The sequence below is a fragment of the Opisthorchis viverrini genome, assembly GCF_000715545.1.
Source record: "Opisthorchis viverrini unplaced genomic scaffold opera_v5_122, whole genome shotgun sequence".
NCBI classification, from domain to species: domain Eukaryota; kingdom Metazoa; phylum Platyhelminthes; class Trematoda; order Opisthorchiida; family Opisthorchiidae; genus Opisthorchis; species Opisthorchis viverrini.
In genome coordinates this window covers 925,815-953,383 of record NW_008751780.1, presented here as the reverse complement: position 1 = coordinate 953,383, position 27,569 = coordinate 925,815, and the positions used below count along the sequence as shown (strand labels likewise).

Below are 27,569 nucleotides of genomic sequence, written 5' to 3'. Positions count from 1 at the left end.
TTCATAAATTTTTGAAGTTTTTGGCATGATTATTGCAACATTCCTGGTCTGTGTCACAAGACGGCGTTTCAAAACCTAGCTGAGCAAGTTGGGAATGCTAAACATAGAGTACTAAAATGCTGTCTAGGCTCATACACCTAAAGCTCCTTCGAGATTCAGTCATCTGGCTTGCATGCCATGACGAAGAAGCTTTGTTCTACTTGATGAGCAAGTCACACCGTGGACGACCCAGTTTTTAGTGTAGACTTGTTTTTTAACATAATGAAAGGAATTGTCGTTTAGTTGCGGAGTGTAGAGGAGTACAAAAGAATGATGGGAATGTGTTATAAGTGCTATCTGACGAATACATCATCACCCATGGAACTTTCCGTTTTCACTTTTGACCATACACTGATGTGTCAGCCACACACTGGCAAATGTGGCAGTCTGTCAGGTTTCGTAAATGGGACCAGTGCTGTTCAGTTGTTATAGGCGGTGCGCAATTACTGTTTGAGTTTGAAATACGGCTGCTTGCACTGCTATCTTAAATCTAGGATACCACCGGTTGTTTGAGTTTATTACCCCGTTGTTTAGTCACTAGTGGCTCAATACGTGGGCTCAAAATTGCCAAAGATTACGGTTTCACGCATTTACACGCTTCGTTAGCTCTTGGCTCCTAAAGTAACGGGAGCAATTATACACAGTTTGTTGATTTTCCATTCAGAAAATAACCAAACTTTATGCCTGTAAACCTATCCTTATAGAATATAGGTGAACCGCGCAAAATGGAGGACTATCCGCACTTTGCGCTAGTCGTCTCCCCGAAGGGTCGCCGTAGTAAGCGTCATTAAACAACTCATCACTTTATTTCAGAGATATGACTGAGGGTTTGAACACACTATATCCTGTGCGGATCGAAAGCCGGTGGATGTGTTGTAAATTTTCCAACAGAAATTATGATGATTGAGTTTGGATCTCTTCAGATTTTCATTACACGCACCTTGTTGGTGACTTCGAACATCTCCGAAACAGCTATAAAATACTTCTTGCCATTCCAGTATCGGTTGATGTTTAATCAGTTTCGAGTTACAAAACGAATAATAAACTATTCACTACGAATCAGTATGATTTCCCAGCTGAGAATTATTATCAGATACAGATTAAAAAGCAGGGTTGAAAGGAAACAAGGTTGGCAAACATGAAGTTGTGCGGGGAAGTTCAAATCTAGCTAGTCAAGCACCGCCCTCTCCTTTTTTGCTGTTAGGCAAAAAAGCCCCACATGAAGGAAACAGCAGCCAAAAGGACGGCGGCGCAGATGTCGGTGAGCAGCACCATTTTCGGACGTTCGTCGATGCTTAACGTGAGCTCTTCAATCACAGTTTCGCGATCTTCTTTTGGGTTAGTCTCAATTCCACAAATCCAGTAGACTATTTTCATATACCATGGTCTGTGCTTTACGGACGGCTCACTTTCCGTATCATCTGAAATTAGTTAATCAATGGTGGTTAGTATGTGGTAGGCACCAGTAAGATTGTTGATAATGCAGGAATGTGGTTGAGTCTAGGGGCTATGGCAGATGAACGAGACCAGCGTATGTTTTGCCTTACATTGTTTATCCTGACTGTCCATTCAGATAAAGTTGTACACAGACATCCTCCTTTAGAATGATAAAACGCACTAAGATGGTCTATTCTGGAAAAAAGTGTACTATCAAACCTAGTTTTTTAGAAACCGCGAACTGTTTCTATATGGTGCTATGTTAGTGTATGTGATTCTATGATAGGTGTTTTCAATGCTGCTTGTTGTGCAGCCTGTTAGTTGTCAGAGGAACAAGTTGAGTAAACGAACGTATCGGTTTTTGGTTGTTCCTAAGTCATCCAGGCTGGCAGCGAGCAGTCGTCATCAATTCATGGTGATGAAGATGGTTTGTGCTCCTCGTGACAGGAAAATTCCGTTACCGCGTGCTTTTGTGCTTTTAGAATAAACTGACAGGCGCATAGATGCGGGAATATATTAACCAAGACTGGGGGTGGGGTTCGAAGGTAGAGAAACTTGGTTGATTTGGACGGACTCTGGATGTGACAATCTTTTTGATGGTAAGGCTTATCCGAGCTAATGCCCACATTGGCACCGTTTTTGTTATTCGATACTTTGAAGAACAACCTATCAGTGCAGGATATCATAATCTCAAAATTTAGGAAAACTCAAGATACGACTAAGGAGGAGTGTTCTTTCGTGGGGCATATTCTCTGGAAAAGTACAGTTCCATTGACGAAGGACAAGTACTGAACTCAAGACCATGGTGATTCGTCCTTTCGTGAGGTAATCCAAAGTGAGAGCTCCTTCAAGGAGGGGGAACGTGTGCCTAACCGTCAAGTTAAACTGAAAATCGAGGGACAATAAGACCGTCATGCGTCTGGTCAAGTTTAATCTGCAACATGGACATATTCGAAATCAGCGAAAAAACTAACTAGCATCCAAAGTCACGGGTTAGGAAACATGAAATTTAACCACGTTGTGATTATAAAACATACGTTAGACTAAATGGCCACTGATGTGTGCAACGACGTTTCGAATCACACTTCGTCGAACGACTAACGACATAAACACAGAATTAGGCTAATCAAACAAGAACGGAGATAGAGAGACGTGACTTATTGATCTAAATTAAAAGTAAGCTGATTGGGTTTTAGCTGAATACTCAACTAACCGGTAGGTAGTTATTAGGCTGGAAAGACAGGCCATCATTCTCCCGGTTGCTCATCTTTGCTTATGTGTTTATTTGGAAAGCCAACCTCGTATACTTTGCAAAGTTTTGTCAAAAGTAACTTCGTCGCAAAACGTCGAAAGTGGACAAGTTTGGTTGATAATCCGCTCAATTATTTAAGTATTAGTCGTGTAGAAATGGCGTACTTGTTAGGTGTAACGTGTATCACCTCGGGGTCTAACCAAATTATTAAGAAGCGTTTGTAAGATGACTGTGCCCATATATTCTTTCTGTGTCGTGTCCCTCCGTTTCACAAGGATGTCTTGAGTTCTTGAGTCACTTCACGAAATTTAATGGGAAATCGTCGACTTGCAAGGAGCCAAATGGATTAGTGTCGTTCAAACAATCAATTTTCTTACGAACATCCCTTCAAAAGTGTCGTTCCCATTTGTAAAAACTAGCAACCACTGCTGTATGAAGTGGACTTCCTTGTTTTCAACTGGCATTCAGCAGCTACCAGATGTGTATTTTAATCTCGAAACCATCAGATCAAAAGAACAATCGAATTCATCCAATCAGGCGAAACGGATTTATGAAGTGGGTAGCTGAATTTCGACCCGATAAAGAAATTATGTAGCCTAAGAGCCAATTACAGCACTCTTTCTCACTCTTGATTACGAATCCCGGGAAACAGATTTGGTGGTACCTTGTGGACGTCGATCTTATCCGAATGCCGTTCAAGGCTGTCCTATGTTTTCAACTGGGGGTTCTAACGGACCGCTCCGTCAGACTCCCAGAATGATGTGAATATATCCTAACATTCGAGGCCATACATATCCCTGTACATCCTGTATTCATTTTACGGTTTAACGCACCACATTTAAGCGGGAAACTTATATGACGTGTGTGACTTTATTGTTCATAAATTTTCCCCTCCTGAGTTCTATAGGCTAATCGTTCGTTGGTGACACCCTACGTATGCTATGATAGGATGAACGACTTCATTTTTTGACACTTTGAACTAGACAAACCAGGATAGTTACGACGAACTGAGCACATTCTGCACAGCCCTACCGTTCATTTACCAAAGCTTTGGCTCTTTCATTCTCACAGCTATGACCGGTATCTCCGTGGTCCTAATCAAAGTGCTTGATTTATCCAGATGCTCAGTCAAAGGATCTAGTGCTTTACACTATTTTATTGATTTCCGATAGAACGTGATATGGCTCGACTCTTTACAAACTGTTGATATTTTCATAGAAAAAACATGCTCCTATTTTGAGCATCTTGCCTACCGCATCACTTTTGCTTTTCAAACTGGCCGCAGTAATCTTTATCGGAAGGAGTCATTTATTGTCTAGACGTGACATACCGCTCATAAGCTGGTGAAAACTGTTCGACAGTCAACGACCGGTTTTTCAGCTAGGCTCAATCTCCGGCGTCTTGTCAACCGTATAAGGTCGTGGTCTTTCGGAACCATAAGCTGGGAAAACTGTTCGACAGTCAACGACCGGTTTTTCAGCTAGGCTCAATCTCCGGCGTCTTGTCAACCGTATAAGGTCGTGGTCTTTCGGAACGCATTCAGCAACCCTATGGGTAATGTTACGTCTGTACAACGTATTGCGATATATTGAATATCGTACCTACTCAAACATGAGGCGGTCACATGCGTTACATTCAGTTGAAGAAGACGATTATAAACGGGATACTCGGTTGGATTCAGCTCAGTCTTGTTTTGAGTGCTTGTTTAGGAAATTTGGGATCACTAAGATATTTTTGTTTTTCTACATCTGAAAATATATCGAAACTGGTCTGGCCTCCCTGGCTTCCGATTTTGTGAAAAACAAATACCATTTGTTGGCCTTGACAGTTTGAAATCACGTGTAATTTGCTACAAAATCAAATATAGAAGTCTGTGTTTCGGAAACTCCTGAACTGCAAGTTGGAATACAAAATATCCCAACAAATTCGAAATCTCCCATCAACTACCATGTAGCGTAATTCGTATACAACTAAAAGCCTTTGGTAAGACAGTGGTTGTTCTTTAAACCGGTGACCACTTACTCTAACAGAAGCGAAGAAGAACCGTGAATTGAAGACGACATGTTCGTCTGGGAGACAAATGCCTTTTTTATCATGTCTGGGTTTAGGATTTACAGGTGTGTTTTTAAGTGCAATACTCCTCTAAGCAACCGAAAAAAAGCCCTCACTCCCCACGTCCCTTTACGCTCCTGAGTTGCTCGAAAAAGAATTCGTAAAAATAGTTTGTGTTTTGTTCTCCGATGTACGTGGTGTCAGCGTTGTAACCTAAATCACACAAAGTCCAATGATTTCAAATAATGTATACTCTTTAAATATGAAGTGTCCCAAAATAAGGCTGGTAATAAAAATAAAACGGCTCTAGAATAATACATGTCTGACAATGCAGTGTCCGGCAAGAGACAGCAACAGAAACGTGGAAGGCAGCAAGCTTATCAATGTTTCCCAGGGATCTTTCGACGGATAGGGTGATGCACTAAAGTTTCGTGCAAAGTTTTTGATTACTGGATGCTTTGTCCTCAGTGACACCGAGTTTTGAAACAATTCTTGTAATGATTCTAGAGAAACGGAAACGTTCCAAGTCTGGATTCACATTTAAGCCGGATATTAAAATGCTAATGGTATTCAGAATACAATGTCTTTAAAGCAGGGAAGACTAGCTACCCTGTCAGGCAATGTACATTTGGTGCTAAGGTAGACCAGAAACCTAAGTAATCTGAGCTGGAAATATATTTTTCGGATCAAGAAGCGAGGTAGTAGCCTTGGGACATTTCTCAGCGCTTGGGTTCTGACGACTCGATCAATACACGTTGCGCCCATAAACTGATTTCTGCCTTCCCACTTTCTGTATTTCTTGGGAAGTATGCGTTGAAATTCGTAAGATTTCCTAACTGACTTACACAAGGAAGGGTAAATGTGGCAAACCCGATAATTAATAAAAAATAAAAAATATAATAATGTGATATAATAACTTAAGAGACATCCCGTCCTGAGTTGGAGGGGATTCTTTACCTCTTGTTATTTACGACCCGTACCGTCTCATGCACCTGCAACTAAGCTACTCTACATAGCCAAAGTTCTACCGCAGTATGGTGTTTTGGAGAGGACTGACTACAGTGCGAACAATGACGATATTTACACTAATGCGTGTACTCGGACTAATGTCTTTGTATCGATATTCAGAACATATTTCCATCGCTGTTCCTTAGCTAAATCAGAATGTTACGTGTTTGGGTAGTCCCCTATGGCGGTTCGTCTATGAGGTGCTTTTTGAATTTATTCTTGCTTCCTCTGATTGAATGACAGCCATGTATTTAAACTGTGAATGCGGTTTACACTGCTTGCCCTAATTTTTCATTTCCTGGATGTCATCGAAGTTGTACGATAACTGGCTCTAATGGGGTCTCTGATCCTTGAATTGAGTTGCTATGTGAAGAAAAGACTGTCTTCTTGTGGTCAGAGACCTTGCCCCCTCATGCAACTGAAACACAGAGTAGTAGCGCCAAAATGAAATTTTTGTTGGACAATTGCTCCTCTATTCGCTTGCACTTATTCACACTCACTTATTCGCGTACAGGGTGGATCGCGGGGAAAAGTATCTAGTCCTAACCGGAAGAGAAGCAATAGTTTTCATTAAGGGTAGATCAGGTCATCTGCAACTTAGAAAAACTAATTCATTACCTGATGGCCAGGAGCGAAAGATGAACTTATAAGTCTTCGAACAGGTTTGGCTTAGGAGGATATGTGAAAGCTGTAATGTTTTAGACTAGTTATGCGAACACCAAAACCGAGATTTTTGTGTGGTCATTTCGCCGGATTTTCAGAAACCTAGAATTCTAGAGGAATGTGCCGTGGGGTTATGATACGAAATAAAATACATTGTTGCTACAACCAGCAACAAAGTGCTCGGTTATTTAAAACACCATTATGGCATTCGTAATTCATCGAAGAAAACGAAGAGGAATCGGTGATCTGATGAAACGAAAGTCTGCAAGCAACTGAGCAGAGTTCTCTTATTTGGACTTTCGAAAAAGGTGTCAGTTTCATCACATAAAACATTTTTGGATTGCTTGGTGCACTTTTGAACCTTAAAATATAGATTTCGCGAAGTCTAGGCATTTTGACTAACCTGGTACAGTCAAGCGTAAATGTAACATGACGCCCCTTTTGAAGAAACCCCTTATGTTTGGGGGTATTGTAGCTCTCCATTCTGGATGTGTGAGATTTGGAATGCCAATGTAAGTTAAGAATAAAAATATGGGAGTGTTTCACGGCCTTGTTTCGAGCACACATATCAAAGGCAGTGAATCCGAATACTTTGAAATTGTGACGGACGGGATGATTTTCCGTCATACCGAAGAACACGAATAGGAATGAGTTGACGGAAACTCGGAAGCTGCGCCCATTTGATGGGCTCTTAGAAGAACGGAACTAGCGGTGGGTTGTCTAGGTGTTTTAAGAACAATGCGGGAAAATATACGGTGGTGTCTCGGATATCGTGGCATCTGAAACAGGAGGTGACCATTATGCGGCATATTCAGTTGAAGGATAATATAGACGAGAAATTCATTTTAGTTTCCCGGGAACACCAAAGTAATTTTCAAATGAGTGTGTTGCCTCATTGGAATTAGAGGATTTTCTTGGACAAATGATAAATAGAGCAGAAAGGTTTTGATATTCCCTAAAATGAAATGATCAGGGATTCCAAGTGCATAAAATATTAAGCAACATATATAAATGAACCTGAGAAAAAACGGCTTTATCCTTACCCATTTGCATGTCAGCATAAGCGTGTAAGTGGTCTACATGCGAGTTCGGTTGCTCGTCTCCACCACTTCTCACTGTTTCACCGGAAGAAACCGCTTGCTTCTTGTTGTGATACCGACTCCAAAATGTCAACCCCTCAACCTAAACAACATGGTCCATTGCTATGGTTAGCTTGAGAACTAGTTCAATTTCTCATCAATATAAACTGCCAATAACCCACAACATAATGAATGAAGCTAATAAAATGGAAGAAAAGTATATCATGCAAATAGGTGAAGTCAAAATTCGATACAACATATTACATACGTTGAAACTGGTCAAGGACAAGTTATGTTGCCGGTAAAATGATTTATTCCTAGCATCCTACAAAGCGCTCAAATTTCCTATTCATCGTGGATCTACAGGATTTAATGTAGGATTTAATGTATGCACTGGGACCTCAAGGAGTTCTAGAAACTTTGATCTGTAAATCAGTTTCACATGTATATTAAACTGCGAGTGCCATTAGTGGAACATATACATAGAACAAAATACCTGGCAAAAACATTGACTTTCACATAAATTTAACTTTCACTACGGGAAAGTGTACAAATCATCAAGTTAGGGCGAAGACATGGTTCGTGACTGGTCAGTCGATGGATCAAGCAGTCTGGTGGACTCGGTTCGCACGTCGAACTGGGAAACAGGACTGTTACATACGACCTCAGCTTACATACGAATAAACCAGCTCGCATAATCCAAAATGTGGTGTGGTGGGGAAAATGCGCTTGCAATGGGTCGACCACTGGAAAGGCTAATGTGCATGCGCATTGAGTGAGCGGGTATTTCCATGAAGAATGCGCGATCGGCTGATTCAAATATTTCTGGGAGTACAACCGAGTAAATGGATCACCAGTACAGACCACCGGAGTTGCCTGATACAGACAGGGGAATAGGTCGGCTTTGTCCACAAGCTTTTCCTTCCCTGTTTGGGGTGGTGGGCTCAGTGATGTTCACAGAAGGCGGAGCTTATTGGATTGATGGGTGAAAGTGATCGATTCGATTACCCGCTTTTGAGCAATGGGTACCACAAGCCCAGGCACCAGCGACTAAAGCTTGAGCTGTAATCAGTCAGTTTAGGAAAATGCACGACTTGGAAACACGAGAGCTGACAGAAGCCAGTGTACGAAATACCTTAGCCTCTTCCTTCTTCGCGTTGAGTCGCACGCAGTTAGTGGAATGGTACGGTTCGGTGCTTATTAGTTACATTTAGAAAGTTGATTCGAAAATATTTGAAGAATGTCACGAATGTGAACAATACCGACATTGTTTGATTAAAAATGTCAAAACTGCCATATCGAACGAAAATACGGCAAGGTGAGTCTGGTCTTCCTGAATGCTCTAAACTTCGAGAATGTGTGAAATAATATGGAGTTGGGCGAATCAAGCCAGCCCGTTGAAAGTGAAACGAGTTGAACGCTATCGATATTATACCTGAAGCTGAATGCATAATGCGACACCGAAGAGGGTTTTCAAAATAAGTATTTTCAATGAAATCGCACCAGATTCCAAGAACCGGAACTCCATCTCGTTACAAGAAGTTCAGACTAACAGATGCTTGAGGTTGCTCCATCTACCGGCACTTGATTATCCGGTTGTTTCGATGGATAACTCAAGTATCAACATGTTTTGTCTCCGACGAAATGGCCCGTCAAGCATACTCCGTAGGAAGATGACAAAGGAAAAAACATGAATAGTATTAGTATGTTATACCTCAGTTGTTTTGTTAGGATCAACTCACAAACGAGGATCACACTGGAGTAGACGCCGTAACCAGTGAGGTGAGAAAATATTTATTTTTTTACTCTCAGTGGTCGTTGGTTTAACCACTGTTGTATGTGATAACGCTACGCTGTATCCGCGCAACGAGGCATTCTTCTCAGAGGTGGGCCTTTTATCCTCTAAGCTGGTGCATCTGGCTCCGACTCACTGGCTCTTAATCTAACCTAATGTGGGGGTGTGTGGTCCTAGCGACTTTCTGTTGTATTTCGGATATGAATAATGTGTGAATTGGGATATACTTGGGACAGAATTACCGAAAAGCGTCGCGTGGCTACCCAACAGAACAGCAAAATAGACAGCAGTGTTAATTCGAGGTCTGGTAACAGTTTTTAGTGTCTAATAAGTTTCTTGGTTCGGTTGAACTGTCACTTCTCAAAAGCTTTTATTTTAGGGATAAGGCTTGTGTTCGATCGATCCGTGCGACAGCATCTGTTTAAAGAAGTTGAGTTACCTACCTTTCCGACCGTCTAAAGACGATCCCAAAACTTTACAAAACAAAAACTGACACGATCTGTTTTAGGTTTCGACATTTCCGGACCCAAACCTACACACCATCCACCCAATGTAAGCATGCTGCTCAAAATTTCGTGGGCTGAACTTGTAATCCGATGCTCGAATAGACCATCTCACTCGGTTTCCTTCGCAATTGCCGCGGCCGACAATGTTCAGTTCGGTGTTTCCGGTGTTTTTGTCGCCTACTTTTTCCAGCTGATGGCTGTAGCACACGTAAATTTTTTTTGTCCTCCAGCATAACAGTTCTGATGAACGCGACTAAGGAAGACGGATGCTTTGTACGATACAGTAGGACTTTCTGATTTGACATCGACACGTAGGAGTGGCATAATGAAATACTTGGGTATCCGGTGTTGCCGAAGCACTTGTGATGTAAAAGGCAGTTAAACCGAATAGGATTATGTATTCGTACAACTTTCCTGTGCAAACGCAGGACTAACATTTTATGAGTACACCACCAGCATTTTAGTAGACTTGTTAGATCCACAGTAACCTGCGTAGAAGTAGCTTGATGAGGCTAATTACGGGCCTGCTTTTTCTGAAACGAGGTCAACAAATTAAGGGTACATAATTTGTGACGTCACGAGGTCGAAGAGGGCCCTTGTTACAAGTCTACGGAGGCTCTTATAAAATTGCGACCCTGATATTCTGTAAGAAACTCACAATATGCCTCTACTTTGTCCTAAGTTGCTTGAGGCAAATGAGTGCGCTAGTTTCTTGCTTGCATAGGTTATTAATCGAATACCATATACGTGAGCACTGGGAATGTATCCACATAGACTTTATTATGAAGTAACTGCTGATTATTCCAGAGCTTGTAAGCCACAGCGTCTCAAGCCCATCACATGTTACTGCCAAGTGAATGGGCCGCACGAAGTCATAGTGTACAGTATACTTCCTTTGTGCGCTGGTAAAAAATTCAACAGGGAAGAGTTTCCGCGAATCGGGAGGAAGCAGTCGAGTTAGGAACTCATGACGCTGTGTCAGCATCTGTCTTCAGACCAAACAATGTCGGTATTGTTCACATTCGTGACATTCTTCAAATATTTTCGAATCAACTTTCTAAATGTAACTAATAAGCACCGAACCGTACCATTCCACTAACTGCGTGCGACTCAACGCGAAGAAGGAAGAGGCTAAGGTATTTCGTACACTGGCTTCTGTCAGCTCTCGTGTTTCCAAGTCGTGCATTTTCCTAAACTGACTGATTACAGCTCAAGCTTTAGTCGCTGGTGCCTGGGCTTGTGGTACCCATTGCTCAAAAGCGGGTAATCGAATCGATCACTTTCACCCATCAATCCAATAAGCTCCGCCTTCTGTGAACATCACTGAGCCCACCACCCCAAACAGGGAAGGAAAAGCTTGTGGACAAAGCCGACCTATTCCCCTGTCTGTATCAGGCAACTCCGGTGGTCTGTACTGGTGATCCATTTACTCGGTTGTACTCCCAGAAATATTTGAATCAGCCGATCGCGCATTCTTCATGGAAATACCCGCTCACTCAATGCGCATGCGCATTAGCCTTTCCAGTGGTCGACCCATTGCAAGCGCATTTTCCCCACCACACCACATTTTGGATTATGCGAGCTGGTTTATTCGTATGTAAGCTGAGGTCGTATGTAACAGTCCTGTTTCCCAGTTCGACGTGCGAACCGGGTCCACCAGACTGTTAGTTTGAATGACTGACCTTCCGCGTACTGTTATTTTACCTCGCTCGCCATTGTTCAATGACAACGCACAGAGATGCGTGTGTATCCCCATTTCTTCCTGAGGAGCTTGTTAATTGTAGCAGTCTGCGGTTTTGCAGCATTCGGCAAAGCCAAATTAGCATTAGTTGGAAAATTCAGCAATTCCTCCGGTTCTTGTTTGAGACAGTGACTATAAGACGCGATGTATTTTCATTTTTCTTCTGATAGTTCCTCAACTGTCTCCATAGTGAACGTTTGCCAAGTGCATTATGTTGGTATGTACATGTTTCAATGTGCTACCATGCACCTAGAATATTAGGTTTGATAAATCTGCCTATTATGAGCGCCTTTCCAGTTCACTCTGATACATACCCTCACTAGGTTTTCGAGGTTGACTCTGATTTCGGAGTGCATTTAAAAAAATGATTCGGCTAGTGGATTCATCCGGTTTCTCAAGCCTATTGGTAACCCACATTCTCAGTTGCTAATCCCCTCGTGAGTGTCTGTGTTAATCACCCAGTTCTGGGTCTGTGTGGTTGCCCCTTCATTGTTAAGCTTATGGTGATCGACCATTCATGATCAACTTGAATGTGAAAGAACCTCAAAATTCCAACCTTCCAGCGACAAACTCCTCTACCTCGTTTCAAAATACGGTCGAGGAAACCTCATAAGAAATCGAAATTCACACCTGTTTTCCCTCGCTTCAATCAACGTCGTTCTATTTCCTTTCGCAGTGTTCAAATTACAACACACTATCACTAACCTGACAGAAGGTTTTCCAAACGGACTTCTCAGAAATACATCAGTACTTACAATTGAACAAATAAAGGCACAACGATGATAAATAAACTGAATATCACATACGTTTTCCGGAGGTGGAGGTTTCGTGCTTATGCTTACGGCCCAACCCACAAATGAGCTAAGTGCGAACAATATCACACTAAAGTGCAGGTAGTGGATTGAACTAATGAACATCTCTGCTGTTGAGTTTCCTTGGCTTGTACCACAGGATGCACGCGGAACTATTGATTCCCAGATGAAACGAATCAGTCCAACCACGAGGCCAGACATCAAAGCCCCATAGGCCCCCTGCATAAGAAGAATATAGAAACAACCTTTGGGATGAAGACTGTAAAATCTCTGGATGCCATATAGCAATCAATCTTGAAAACATTTACCAATTTTAGAAGTTATTTTATAAGTTCCTCATTCTCCCCGTAGCAGTTTGGCTTCAAAGGACTGCTTCATCATCGATCTTTTTGCGCCGATTCCGACAAAATGTTATTTCTGTGAATTTTGAAAATGCAGCTAACCAAATTGTGTCTCTTTAACTATTTCTTTTCAGCAACATCCTTTGCTCGATATCCTTTCGAAAGACACAACAACGCGGTCGATCTTCGTAATTTTTAGTTGTACAAAGGGACTATTATTTTGTAGTGGATTTCGGTGGCTTTGACAATGAGTTAAAGTTACGCTGCTCGTCTAAATTCTTCCCCTTGCTTCTTTGAAGAACATGTCCTCATTGAGTTCATTAAAGTATAGATTCATATCTCACATCAAAATAATAGCCACAGTGGAATTTACCGACGGTGATTCTAGCATGGTAATTATTCTGAAGCCCTAAGTAGCATTTGTCGGCTTTTGGAAACCCGGGTAATCGTCAGATTACAGTGTATTTAACCGAGTGTTCTCTCTCATTTACGGGGTCGGGACCTAGAAGCAAATAAGTTGGAACCAAAAACGTTTATTTTTATTATAACATTTTCTTCTTTGGGTTTTGATTCTGTAAATGGAAACCGCTACACTCTCGCACCCACAACTTTTAATATTTCCAATCCATGGCAGACTTCTGAGTTATTTTGATTCGGTTCCGCAGATGTGTGATACGAACACTCTCGTGGCGTATATTTTAACTTGATTATTGTCGCATACAGCATCCTTATACCCACCATTGATGAATCTGGCATCAGACATTTTAGCAGGGTGTACAATTTTACTTTCGTTGTACAGCGCACCTTCGTTCATTCGCAAGTGAAATGTTAACACTCTCAGATAAGTCAACGTTTTGTGACTCAAGTTAGTGCCTTAAACAGAGTGAAAGATATCATCGGATTGACTGACTAAGTATACTAACCATTCACTGACTCCGTCAGGCACGTAAGCTACACTGTAATGAAGTCATTTTGGAATAGCAATGTTCTGTTTGTACGTACTTATGTAAATGGGCACCATTTACACTGGCAAGGAATTCAGATTCCACTCAAAACTGCGTTTGACTTGGGGAGACTTGACTCCTTGTATTTGAAGTGTGTCCATCTACAGTTACTCGACTTGTCGACTGCCGAAAAAATGAAGACACTAAACAAACGAGGTTCCAACTGACCAAAAACGGATTCAGTATTTCAATTGCACCGCAGCAGTTATTTAAGCTCAGCAATGAACGCACATGCTTTTGTAGGCCGCAAACTCATGGTCGTTTTCTAGATGAACAATACGTGCTCAAATAACCTGCTGTTAAATTCATTCAGCGTATCAATATTTCAATTTCATTATTCTAGTCATTCCTGCTGGGTAACGCGCAAGGCCTCAAAAATGAGCACTGAATGTCAGGCCTAGACAACTAATTTTCAAACCTAAATCCGCAGAAACAAAGTTCAACTTTCCTAACAAAGTTTACCTCAGATTGGGCGTTGTGCTACTGATCAACACAGCTGAATTCAGCTTACTGTGAGACAGTGGAGTTTTCGGCCTTAAAGGCAGAATATTGATTTGATCATTTCGTAAGAGGGACTGCGTTCCTAAGTTGATACATTACAAGTCAAATGTCTAAAAGCAAAACTGCGCTATAAGTTAATAAATTGTTTCAATATTTCAACCATTTTCGTATGAACCAACATCATTTGTAAATGTAAGCACGCACCAAATATACAGAAATGATGGAACCATGATCAGTTCGTCTGTAGAGCCCTGAAACATAAAGACTGTATTTTCCAGAAACCAGTATCAGTTAGAAAACTTCGATCGGCCGAAAGTGATGCGCTGCCGCAGCTATCAACCAAAGAGAATTTGTGATCACACAACATGACCAAATCTAGGGAGGCTCAGCCACACGAAGTCCCGTACTTATTCAGACTCATTAGGTGGATAGGAAAGGACTCGCCATCTGGCCCACTGAGATCTTTCTTCCTTGTGGAAAGATCTATACGTTTATTAGGATATGGCTTGATTAGGCTCGGATTTTAATACACTCATCTCCATGCACATGGCGTCAACTTTAGGATATGCTGTAATTACAAGTTTCGTAACGAAGTTCCCAACTTTTCAGATTACCCAGAAAACTGTTGCTTTCGGACGGTCATAAAAACAAGAAGATTCTAAACTTTTTCCTAATCTAAGAAGAAAGAACAGTGGCAATGCTGAAATGTGAAATAATGACATACCGGTCTATTGAATCGGCTCCAAAACAATGCCATTAAGAAAGTCGCACAGACTGGAGGTGCAAGGTAGCTGGTAACAGACTGGATGTAGTGGAACAGTGCACTGCTAGACTTCACAACTGGAATCCATGCTATTGAAACCCCAATAAGAACGAGGGTAGATATTCTGCAAGCAAAGAGAGGTTTTGTCACTGAAAAGTGGAACAGTTCAAAGGACCACAGACTGAGTGAAAATTAGCTTTTCTATTTCGCCTCTTTGGACTAGAACATTATGTACATACATATATATTAGAACAGAATGTAATAAAATCGCTGTCGGTTAAACCCTATCATAGGCTTTAAGAATCATGTGGTCCCATTACTTGACTGGCTGACCAAATAAGCACTAGTGCCTATGTGAAGCACTTCTGAGCTTTTGCACTCTCGTACTTTTGCCTGACGTTTTCCTTCAGATAGACTTCAACATTTAAAAGACAGTACAACATTCATTAAGTTTGCCGTCTCTAGTAAATGAGCATGAATGCAGACTGTAGCGGCACATCCCCGTTCTTCTCCGAAGCTAGATGAGAGATGTCTACCCATCATGCGAAAGGTCACTTCACAGGAGCAGGCAAGTTAGTACACATCAGTACACCAACGTGTTCCGATGAGGCTTTCTGCCTTTTGTTTGCTGTTTAACCAAACATTAGTCTGGGTTTCTATTTTACCAACTCATTTGGGGGTCACCCTTGAAAGCAGACGAAGGCGAACAGGTTTTTGACACATTATAAAACTTTTTTGGAGGCCGGAGTTTCATTAGCCTATCGAAAATCTAAACGGGGGACCGTTTTCCTGTAACATGACTATGTAGAATTCCGGTTTTTTAACTGAGTTCTGCTTGAAAAACCCCTTTTAATTCCCAATATGCATTGCGCCAAGTTTCCTTTTAGTTCAAGCAGAAAGAAGCTGGAGAAATACATGTACTAGTCATTCCAGTTCGGTTTGCGTAATAACTGTCCTGCTTGTTTCTACACAAAAACCTTAAAAGTACAACACTTTTCTCCATTTATCTTAAAATTTTAATAAAATGCAGCAGACTGTCCTCTTAAAGTTGCTTAACAGCAAAGTGGCTTCGAAAATGGCTCTATACATGAAGATTGTCGTCTATAGATATTCCGTGAATTTCCGGTGGGTCATCTCGTTCATGAGAGTTGCATTCTTTAGACTAGATATATAAAAAGGTACTCATGAATTTGTACAAGAAAACAGTTAATTTGCTCATAAAATTCGTCTTTTAACAGGAACTATCCGTCTGGCATACATCATAAAATTAGTTTCTCTATCTTACAGCAAAGTACTCGGGAGATATCAAAGCTCAGTGATATCTACTCAGATTCCATTAAAAATGTGGAATTACGCATAGTAACAACAGTATAATTTTCAAACGCTTGATTATGACAGAAAAATTAAGTGACATGGAACTCCGAGCCGGTTCTAGTACGTCTGATAACTACTTCAAAGTGTTGTGGTATTGACGAGTGTAGACATATTTTCTGCGCCCTAGGGAGACCGCAAGACAAAGTTAAAGATATGCCGGAAGATTCCTGTTGTTTGTAGTGCTGTGCATAGATAGAGTTTCTGTGTTGTTATTGATCCTAACGGAATTTTACAAAAAATCTATACTTCTAAACATTTTTTATTAACTTATTGAAAAATGTTCTTGTCTTTCTCATCTCACCTCAGCAATACTGACATATATGCGGTTTGTATTGAATGCTTTTGGGTATTGGGATACTGACCATTTTCACTCATTCCAAGAACTAAATCAAGGCGAGACTAAGGAACCGAGCCAACCAGGAAGACCCGGTTTCTGGTCAGTCATATTAACCTGTGGGACTAACCAGTTCTTCTGTTAATCACCACCGGCTGATAATTCGTGTGCCTTAGTAGCCCGTTGATTATGCAAGCGTGCAAATAGCTACAATTGTACAATTGCATGGATGGACTTATCGATTGTGAAGAACGGAAGTGGTGCACCGTTGGTGAAGATGAAACCAGAACACTGGCCATTAGCTTTTAAAACCATTTTATGGAGGCTTCTGAAGCGGGATAACAGGAGTTCTAAATCAAAAGTTTCACATCTATGAGAGTCTCCTTGGATTGCTCTGTCACTCCGCATTTCTAATCTCTCGTTTTCACCCACTTTAGATATCTTTTTCAGGCAGATTTTAATAAGCACTTGTTTTTTGGAACCGGTCATCAGTTTTGGATTAAAATTTCCAAATTTCAGTGGCGTGAACAATAAGACGTCCCTTGTGCTGAATGTAGCTCATGGAGTAAACCAAGGTGGATGCCCTGACAAAAAGAGCGCGGGGAAAGGGATGTGTATATGAGCATGTGTTGTGTGGGTTAAAAGATATTTCACGCCAACTTTCACGTTGAAAGTTTCCCCCAGAATGTGGTCGTTGCACTCATCTATTAGATTTGCAAACGTTCTGGAGCTGATTGTGTAATTTGGTCCTATCTCAACTCATGATGTGTATCATCTAGCGACCCTAAGGATCTTATGGGACGGAGTCATTACTAAACCCACACAGCAACACGTATGCCAAGGTGAATTCACATAAGCTGGTGGATCTGTTTTGGACGGTGAACTGCAAACAAAACCACTGGCAAACCAACTGAATGCCATAAGGAATGGTACAACCGAAACTGCTGAAATTCTTACTGAAGGCTTCAGCATCCTATGTCAATTGAATTGAATGATCACTCCATGAATGCAACAACAGTACAGTACGATTTAGTACTTCAAGATTATGCTTCACACTGAAGAGTGTCTACGAATCTTGTTAGCCGCTTGATGAGTAAGCAGCTTTACACATGACCGTTTGTCTTCTAGCCCACACCATTTTCCTAAATGACCAGGAACCTAAAAAGGACACTGAACAGAGCTCCAAACAAACAAAAAGATAAATCGACGAAGTTGAAGTAAGATGAGATTACTGAATATTCCATGTACACTGCGGCTAACTTGTTAGGTATCAAGGATGTTGAATATCCGTTGCAGTAATTTTGGAGGAAAAAACAAATATGACGGAGTGAATCGCCTTAAACATTAACGGGTACATCACCGTGGACCAAACCCTTCCACTTTGTTAACATTTGCACGGCAAAATGAGAGACTTCCAAAAAATATGAAAAAAGTATGTCACAAGGTAACGATGTTCAGAGGGAGCAAGACGGATGGGATTTGTAAATGTTCACTGTTTTCTTAGCCGGATTCATGGAAATATTTCATCAAGCAGTTGTTTTGATCTTACCATTACGAAAGGAAAATACATATAAAGTATGTTTTGAAGTGCACATTTATGTATTTAAAAAGATTCTCATACCCTCCAGATTGTGAGCTTGGATTAGCTATCCTACGCCTTTCCTCGTTTAGAGAGGACGTCTTTGTTAGGGGTCACCGGATTCGAGCACTCTCTGCTGTTGCGGATAGGTGAATCACGTAAGGACGAGAAAAAGTGTGTTGTGTCGAAGTTTTCTTAGCTCAGAGTTTTTTCGTACTGCGTGAACATCGTCGGCGGCAGGTGAAGATATGTACGCGGTGCTGCAGATAAATCAACTATGATGCCAAAAGTTATTCAGCTCCTTTCTTTCTGAAGCCATCTTTAATGACCATAACGCTCGACTTATTGAAAGACTAGCACACTCGGCATTATTAAACGTGAACAAAAGGGTGGGAGCGGTTTCAGATGTTGTTTTTATATATGTGTGAACTGAAACCAAAAACATATTCCATAAACTCCACGTCGAATAAGCACAACTGAGAGAAACTTTCTCTGAGATCTTCAATTCTCTGAATAGATGTATCCATATCCGAAAATGCTAAAGCTCACAAATAAGCTCAAATTTTGGCGTCTTGAGGAAAAACATCTGAAGACAGGTTTACAGGGAATTGTAATTTTTTTACACTGCACCTTCAACCTGGAAACGAAATTTATGTAGGCTAGTAAACTAAGCACCAGTGTAAACCTGCCTGTTGGGAATCATCAGCACCAGTACCTTATGTATCACTGTGCAGACTCAAAACCTTGACCTGAAGAATATGTATACTCATGAAAATCCCGCGGCAAATATACGTACCTTAGTTCAACGGATTGTCTGTTATTTTACGTGAGAAATATTGTCTGTGCCTCATTTCAAATAAGACGGACCGTTCTGCAACTGTATAGCTAGAATGCACACAACCAAGTGTTTTGATTTACCGTCCCACAATCATCAGTTCGGCTGAACGAGCCTTTGGTCGTATACGTCGCCAAATGTCCATTGTGAACAGAGTAGAGCTGGAGTTGAATATACTGGTCAAGCTTGATACCAGAGAGGCGATCATCACGGCGAGCATCAAGCCTTTGGCACCCATGGGTAGTAGTCGAAGTACAAGGCGAGGATATGCGATGTCCGTACAGCTTGATGTTTTGCCACAAACCCTCTGGCATATGTCTGGATCGCCGCATCCAACTTCGTCTGCACGAGGAAATATGAGGAAAGTCACATTCACGAAAACATTTCCTCTTGCTCGCTGTTCATCTACTGAGACATTTCTAAGGTACGCTGGGTTAAGCTGTGGAGGCTGTTCTAAGTATTCCCATGAATACCATTATGCTACTTCACCACTTGACGATTTTATTCTTCGAGAGCTAAAACACGAGTACTCACCTGCTGTTGCAGCCTGTCAGCCCTACCTCCAAGTGGTAAGTTCTTATGCCCAGTAATCTCAAACTAATGTGGATGAGCAAAGCAGACTTAATTCGATGAGCGAAGATAAACAAATTTACACAAAAACGCTTCTCATGTGTATACCATGACATGGGAATTGAGATCATTTGAAATTACACATAACTCATGGAGTGTTTTGGCTCCTCACGGTCAGCCTAAACAATTAAACACACATTTAACCTGAAGAGCTAGGAAGCACATCAATGAGAGAACATCAAATAAGTGCGTTTTTGTCCTCACAGGCACAAAGGTTGTCGGGTGGGCAAGTCTGAGGATTTTAAAATGATAGAATTAAACCACGTTAGTATGCCGGTGATTTGATCAACTCTATTGACCTTCTTCAAGAGTAGAATAGTCAAAATAAGGAAAAAATGGGAAAAGAGAAACAATCGTTGCAAGGGTATTACAAGGAAGTAATTTTTTTGGCGAACAGAACACCATCCGATTCACTGTTTTGAGTCAAACTGAACGCTTCACGTGCGTTGTTGGTCTGGCTATTGATTTGTCCTAACCTGACAACTGCAATAGGCGGTCCGTCTTTTCGACTGACGAAAGTATGTTGGATCAGAACCACCGGAAATTTCGCACATCATCGTTTCGCATGTATCGAAGTTCCTTTTCGTATTGGTTGAGTCTACTCGGACAAGAACGTGTGATCCTGTTAGCATACCTGAACAAATGAGAACAAATGAGGTGGAGCGGTCGCATTTTCATTGCAAGGGGAGACTGGACCGTACCGTGACGTGGCGGTATTGTACCGCGGCGACCCATTGAGTGTCCCCGCGAGACTCAGAGTCTCGTACACCAGTTTGGCCAGTGGTCAGACCTCTAGGTCTGACGAACACAGTCTTCTGGCCCTCCACATTTGAGGTGGAACATAAGTGGCGACGCGTTCAGTAAAACTTGTAATGTACTTTCATCTCCAGCCCAACACCACTGCCTTGCGGTTAGGCTTTTGAGCCCAAGGCTTTGGTTGAGGACCTTGATCGTCCGTCCGTCTAGGTGTGAGCGCCCTAGCAGTATCCCAGCCCTCGTACAACAATGAGATTTACAGCTAACAATACTTTCATGCTACACCGCCCGTCGCGAATTGCCATCAGCTGGGTCGCCTTAGCTGCTGCATACACCAGGGCGGGGATTTACAGCTAACAATACTTTCATGCTACACCGCCCGTCGCGAATTGCCATCAGCTGGGTCGCCTTAGCTGCTGCATACACCAGGGCGGGTAAGCGGAAACATGCTACCGCTGACGCATCCCTTCTTACGCTTTCACGTTTCCCTCTTCCAACCTCCCCTTCCCATGTTTGAATACTTTCTCCGCAGGACCCGGCACCAGGACTGACCGTTTTACTCGCTCTGCATCACACTTAGCTGCAGTTTCTGTACGTCCGAGTTCAGTTACAATCCTCAACACTTCAAAGTCTGTTTTCAAACACCAAAATCCTGTCTATTAGCTGCCTTTAATGTTTGCACACTGAAGCAAGCAAGTCAACAGGTGGCTCTTGCTAGTACGCTGCATTTGCTCTGCATTGATGCATGCTGTCTGTCAGAAGCAAGGATACAGGACGCAAGTACTGCGATTGAAATGACTGCTCTCGCACTCTCTTCCGGGTTCCAGATGCGCACCTATGGTGATTCAGAGACCCCCGCAGTTGGATACGCTGGAGCGAATATCGTATTGAGGGACCGAGCAAAAGCGCCTCTGCCTGACTGGATAGCTGTTAATAGTCGCCTCTGTGAGGTTCGTTTGGCAACATCCATTAAGAAGCTACAGGAAGTGAGGTCCATCGCACCTTATTATTATATCTGCTTACGCCCCAACTGGTTGTTGCTCTGAATCTGCCAAGGACAGTCTCTATGACGCTTTAGATGCCTTTCTAAGCAGGCTAAAAGCTCGAGTATCGTTGTGGTCTCTGGTGGCATGAAAGCTCACGTAGGTATGCTGAGTACTGCTGAGGTCCCAATGGGTGGCCGTCTTGGAGTGGATACGAGACGCATAGACAACGGGGATCGCCTACTTCATATGTGTGCCAATCAACTACTGTTCCTTCGCAGTAGGAATTTCCGGAACGCCGGAAATCGCTTGCCGACGTAGTGCTTACCAACAAACCAGCGCCGAATCCAAATAGACCACATCGTCGTCAGTTATCAGTGGTGAGAGTCGATCACAGTCTATCGCTCCTTCTGGAACACCAGAGTAGACCCTGACCATGCAATTGTACGTTGCTGCTTTTCATTGCGCTGCTCAGCGAGTTGTACGCAAAACGTGCACCCCCCACTTAGCCAGTGAGATGCAAGTAGACCCAAAAATCAGAAACTGGCACCGGACGGTCCGATGCCGGATATCAACGGCCACTGGGAAAATATATCCAAAGCGCTACTCAGAGCCGAAACTTCTGTTTGCGTTACAACCCAGGCAGCCTAATCCAGACATCGAATCCCTGACAAGACCATCTTTACTGAAGGCCCGGGAAGAGTTTCTCCCCTGGCTGCGACCACAACTCCACCCGGTGTATCACACCGAGCTAAATCAAACTGAGTGTCCGCGTAGACGGAAAAGCTTGGTGGACCTATAACCTCAAAGAAATGAAGGGTGCAAAGAATGCTTAAAACGTGCGCAGGCCGTTCCGCTAGGTTCGTCTGACTGATCCTCGGGATCGCCTTCGGTCTCAGCAGTGTCCACTGTACTCCTCTACTCAAGCGTCATCGTGCTGCTGGTTCTAGTGACCTTCCACCTGCTCTTTTCAAGTCTGGTGGTGAACTCCTCAGCCATTCCCTCTCTAGCCTATTTGGATCTATCTGGGAGAAGGAGACCGTTCCAGACAACTGGGGTGAATCGATAGTGATGCCTATTTTCAAAAAGGGTACTCGCAGTGAATGTAGTAACTACAGAGATGTTAGTTTGACGCCTTCTGTGATAAGGCTTCTAGCGTCACTGATTCTTCGTCGTCTAACCGTGGCACGCAAAGCTTTGACTCGTAAGAATCAAGCGAGATTTCGACCGGGTGGGGGCTGCGTTGACCACATCTTCACACTCCGTCAGGTGTTAGAGCAACGCCACATGTACAGACGGCCCACAGTGTTTCTAGCGCTGGTGAATAGCATACGAAAACAACTAGCTGGACTGGGATGGCTTATGCATCTCTAGCGGTCATTTGAACAGTTTATTAAAAAGAACGTCAAGATGGTGTCGTGTGGTCATCTACAGTCAATGTCGGTTAGTGATTTGTTTTGCTACCCAGCGAATCACAGTGACTAGATTGTATTTGATACACTACAGGTCACTGTGGAAAGAACAATTCCCATGGGAAAAATAGCTGTTGGAACTCAGAGCATATCTTTCTAAAGGCTGTTAGGTTAAAAACCAACAACCTGGCCACTTTAAGTCACATTGGTTAAATTCGTGTTTTATGCACCATTTGTTGGTGAATTTCCACCAAGTTTGATCCGGTGAGCAGTACTGGATAGAATTCTGACACCGTTGGTCAACATCGACCCGAGAATCTCAAGTACTTTATATAGAAACGAAGTAAAAATCAATATGAAGGTCAGTTCTCTCTTAAGTTGATTTCTTGCCACATGGAATAAAAAATCGAAGTCAAAAATCTCAACGACAATCCTCCCATGGTTGGGCTAACTCGAGTTGCGCCGGATCCGCAACGCGAAATAAAATTTAAGCTCTAGCCAACCTCTATTCCAATGTTGACTGTGCAGCATTTTGAACAGACACATGGTATTTCCTGGCAAACTTCCATACACAAACGCGTTGCCACCTATCATTGGCACTGCGGCTACTCCACTTTTTCACCACGTCAAATGATTTCTGCCGTCAAGGAAAAAATGCATATTGGATGCATGTTGATTTGTTCGGTTAACCGACCACTTTGCCGGGTTAAATGGCTCTCAGTGGGACCCATAATGACATGCTAATTCATTCTGATTAACAGAATAGACGGGTGAAATATGCAGCTACAACTCCTTTAATAAGGTCCACTGCTGGTGTTTGGTCATGAATGTCAATGGCATTTGACAGTTACCATTCGAATTTCTTAACTGTGTGTAGAAGTGACAACTCCTGTAAACAACTTTGAAGTCGCCCGGGACTAATGAGCTCTAGTTAGCGACCTGAGGTGTGCCGGTTTTGCTTTTTAAGTCTTTTCTGTTTGTGCGTCAAGTACATTTTATTCTACCAAAGTTCCTCTTACTGCCTCCCTGCGCCATTTTTCATAGGCTGTTTTCACCCGATTCGCGTGGTCCAGGATGATTGATTACCGCACTGCAGTTTCATGCGTAATAATAAAGTCCACAACCAAAGCTTTAAAAACCAATAATATCAACTCATGTGCCTTGCTGTATCCCTTGGAAAGCGCTACAAAAATTAACTGCGTTCAGTAGGTGCGTGGAATAAACAGGCACCAAATTTAGTCTGGATGGATGTTACAAAGGTGTGAACCATCTGGCAACCGAGGCAATACGCTTCAATTCAAGATTAGAAAGGTTTGACTTTAATTGCTTCACTTTACTGAAAACAGCGGTCATGAATCTTTTGGTATACGGCATTTGTGCACTTGGAATGTGGTGACTGGATTGATAAACAGTGTCATTAAACCAATTCGAACGTCACCCTAAGAAACGGCTTTCAAAGTGCGAGCGTAGGAAATAGCCAGTCCTTGGGGTTAATTACAGAAGCCACCTTGTAACTTGACTATAAACTCACGGAGGTGTACAAAGTTCCTATCGGAAATATTCTGTTTAAAGAAGTGCCTTGTTTCACACTGGCCTTTCGTGGGCAAACATACTGAACAGGACTTGGTCATATGTAATGCACCATTTGCGTTGAGTAATTTTGCACAGAAGTCCTAAGTTTGCTTTAGGAGTTGTGGCTCTCTTTAAGAGGACTGGAAACCCTACCAAACAAACATTTCAGTAACACACTCATCCGCATAATTCAGTGCACATGAGCTCTGAACGATGGTAAAAAGTGTAATGGTACTTATTAGAATACTCCATAACCTAGCTGTCTCAACCATAGGTCGTCTTAGGTCATTCTACAGCGGAGAAAAGTGGCAAAGAGTTTTTGTAAAAGTCACAGTCGAATGGTTTGTAGCACAGAGTCACAGCATCGGTAGTCCCCATACGGTTGACTCGTGAATGCATTTTGTTCGATAGGGACCCAGTATAGGCGATACTAGAGATGCGTGAAAAAACACTTGACGTCGTAGACTCTCAAACGTTTTCCATTACGGAAAAATGTTTTCTCGCGTCAGGCAGAATGAGACTTTTACCATTTGGAATCTGTGTACTCTATGCTAGAAAACCGTAAAAATGAATCATTAAATTGTCTTTGAAAAGTGAAATCCCATTCTGGCCGATTGAATGAGTGAATGTAACACCTAACACCATTTACGCCACAGCAACCATAATTTCCGTTATCCATCATAAAAACAACTAACCTGTGTCAGATTTTGGGCCGTTTGTACCTAAACACATCTGCTCGCCTAGAATGCAACACTAAATGTGATCAAGAGTGTCATTACGTACGAGTATCCAGTATCCTTGTCTGGCGCTTGTATAGCCCGTCAAATCGTTCAATGATGAGAGACTTCTGAGGGTTTGAGTTAAAGTGAATGTCATAATCTTTTCTTCCTCATTTTGTACTTTTTTCAAAATAGCGTCCGCGTAACTGTAAGGCCTGCCTAACTGTAAGACATTGATGTTCAGCATTATACTTGCTGTCAATACTGTTCCGAGCATCAGCTGATGGCATAGGCTTGCGTGTGTTTGTGACTCCTACCATATAGATTCGGGCTGCGCAACAGGTACTGCGTTTACAGTACACATAGAAATCTGAAGTAGAAACTTCCATTTATCTACCGAATTCGCTAAGTTCACCGACTTAGGTACAAATTGCATGCTGATGTGATTAAATTAACGAGTGAGCAGTTCCGATGCGCAGTTTCATATGATACACGAATGGTACACGAATGGTGGCCGGATCGCCTCCGAGACCTTGCCAACCAATGCACTTGGGGAAGTATCAAAAGCCCGACAGCTTCCTGAATTATGAAGTTGATTTGGTAAATCCAGCAGTTCTACCATACCAACCCGTGTTAGTGTGCACATTTGATAATCTATTTGGACTGAACATCCATGAGAAAACCTACGCGTCAAAAAAAGGCGACATCTATTTCTGGGTCATCCAGCATCACGCTTACCTTTGTACAGAATACGAGAAATCATGCCGGGGAAGATGAGAAGCCATAATGGGAGCAGTTTGAGCAGCCCGGCCAGTAAACATCCTAGCTTGGCGTGTGTTAGATTCTTCGCAGACAGTGTACGCTGAACAATGACCTTATCGGAATAGTTAAATGGAAACAAATGTGCCGATTTAAGAAAGGGGAAAAATGAAGGGTTCAGTCTGACAACAACTTGTATAACGTTTTCATTTTGCCGACCATCGACTGGATTCAGAATCGCAGTTTCTGTTCATTTCAATACTGATAAAATATGGCATGACCTGACATCTTACGAACATTAAGCATGCCAGTATGGTTGCATGTGTATTACTATATCTAGATCGTCGAGATGTCTGCAACCAAACTGAAAGTATACAGTGTTACCTTTAAGTTGACCAGATTCATCAGCTTCAGAAATTGGATTTGATCTCACCACATGTAGGTTTCAACATTTCGAGTGTAGTTCTTTGTATTCGTCAGCCTGACAAATATCTTCCTTTTTCGACTTGACATCGTGTGATCAGGTGTTGAATGGTGCTTCCAGAGATTCAGTTCACAGCTACTGGAAAAACCTGCATCGATCGGGTGATCGACCGGACAGCTGTCTCCAGCTAAATTGTCCCCATAAGACGATTTCCCGTACCTCACCGACGGCTGCAGACCGGATAGGTACCCACTATAGCCTTTCTTGCTTACGGTTCGGAACACACTGATAACGGTAACGGCAGGTCGAACCTTGGAGTATAAATATTCTGATGGATCAGCAACTCAGAGAAAAGAGCGAAGAGCAGTCTGCATCGAACCTTTGTAGATAGTCAGTCGTGTGTACGATGAAGTAATCCACCCTCCGTGTTGACAAAATTGCGCATTAAACTGAATATGTGGGCCGAATTTACGTTCACTATATGTTTTACGCAGTTTTTGCGACTGAAAATTCCGTATACGATATAGGAAGGATAGCAAATGTCTCATTGTTCCACTGGCCGATTCCTTTAGCGTCTAAATGCAGACACAATAAAGTAGGGCGGGTCTCCCGCACATATTAGGTTGGGAGTTACATGTGCTGTTCTCACCTGACAAATTTTGATACATCCTAAGAAGTGGTCTGATCTGGAAGGTGCCCTTCCAAATGTGACAACTATGATTCGGAAAACCCAATATACGGGGATTTCATATGCGAAGCAATTTCGTCATGAATGGACCTCACTAACAATTGTGGCTGTGGTCACTCGCATGATGTTACGGTTAGCAAACACGAGGAGTTGACCTCATGAATTAACCACATTCAAAGAGCCAATTTGTAGTACATCCCCACCCTGTAAGTTTGAAGATTTTTTAGCTGTTAGTCTTCGACTTGGGCAGTCAGTCGCAACAGTGCCTATCTAGTGAGATTTAGTTGGAATCAATAGCTTCCTGCGTTCTGTAAAAAATAAAACATCATTTCGCATTAAGTGCCTATTACGTACGAGATCCTGGTCGGGGAAATTATCAGATCACAAAACTGACCAATCAAGTTAAGGCAAACTTGACGACCAAACCAATACCGGGTAGGAAATTATGGCGCATTCCAAAACTGCAGGGCATCTATTCAGCTGAAGAATAGATGATTCCATATATAACCAA

At 42.3% G+C, this 27,569-nt stretch overlaps 1 protein-coding gene across 1 annotated transcript in view; it reads right to left on the bottom strand.

Moving 5' to 3' along the window:
* Positions 1–1,117: 1,117 nt before the first annotated feature.
* T265_06152 (hypothetical protein) overlaps positions 1,118–27,569 on the bottom strand; it is a gene marked incomplete at both ends in the record, with an annotated part of 46,789 nt that continues 20,337 nt past the window's right edge. The window contains 6 exons of the mRNA XM_009171345.1: positions 1,118–1,460; positions 7,495–7,633; positions 12,379–12,603; positions 14,955–15,117; positions 19,199–19,457; positions 25,926–26,061. Of these exons, the coding sequence (XP_009169609.1) occupies positions 1,240–1,460; positions 7,495–7,633; positions 12,379–12,603; positions 14,955–15,117; positions 19,199–19,457; positions 25,926–26,061 (1,143 nt within the window). The remainder of the gene's footprint in view (positions 1,461–7,494; positions 7,634–12,378; positions 12,604–14,954; positions 15,118–19,198; positions 19,458–25,925; positions 26,062–27,569) is intronic.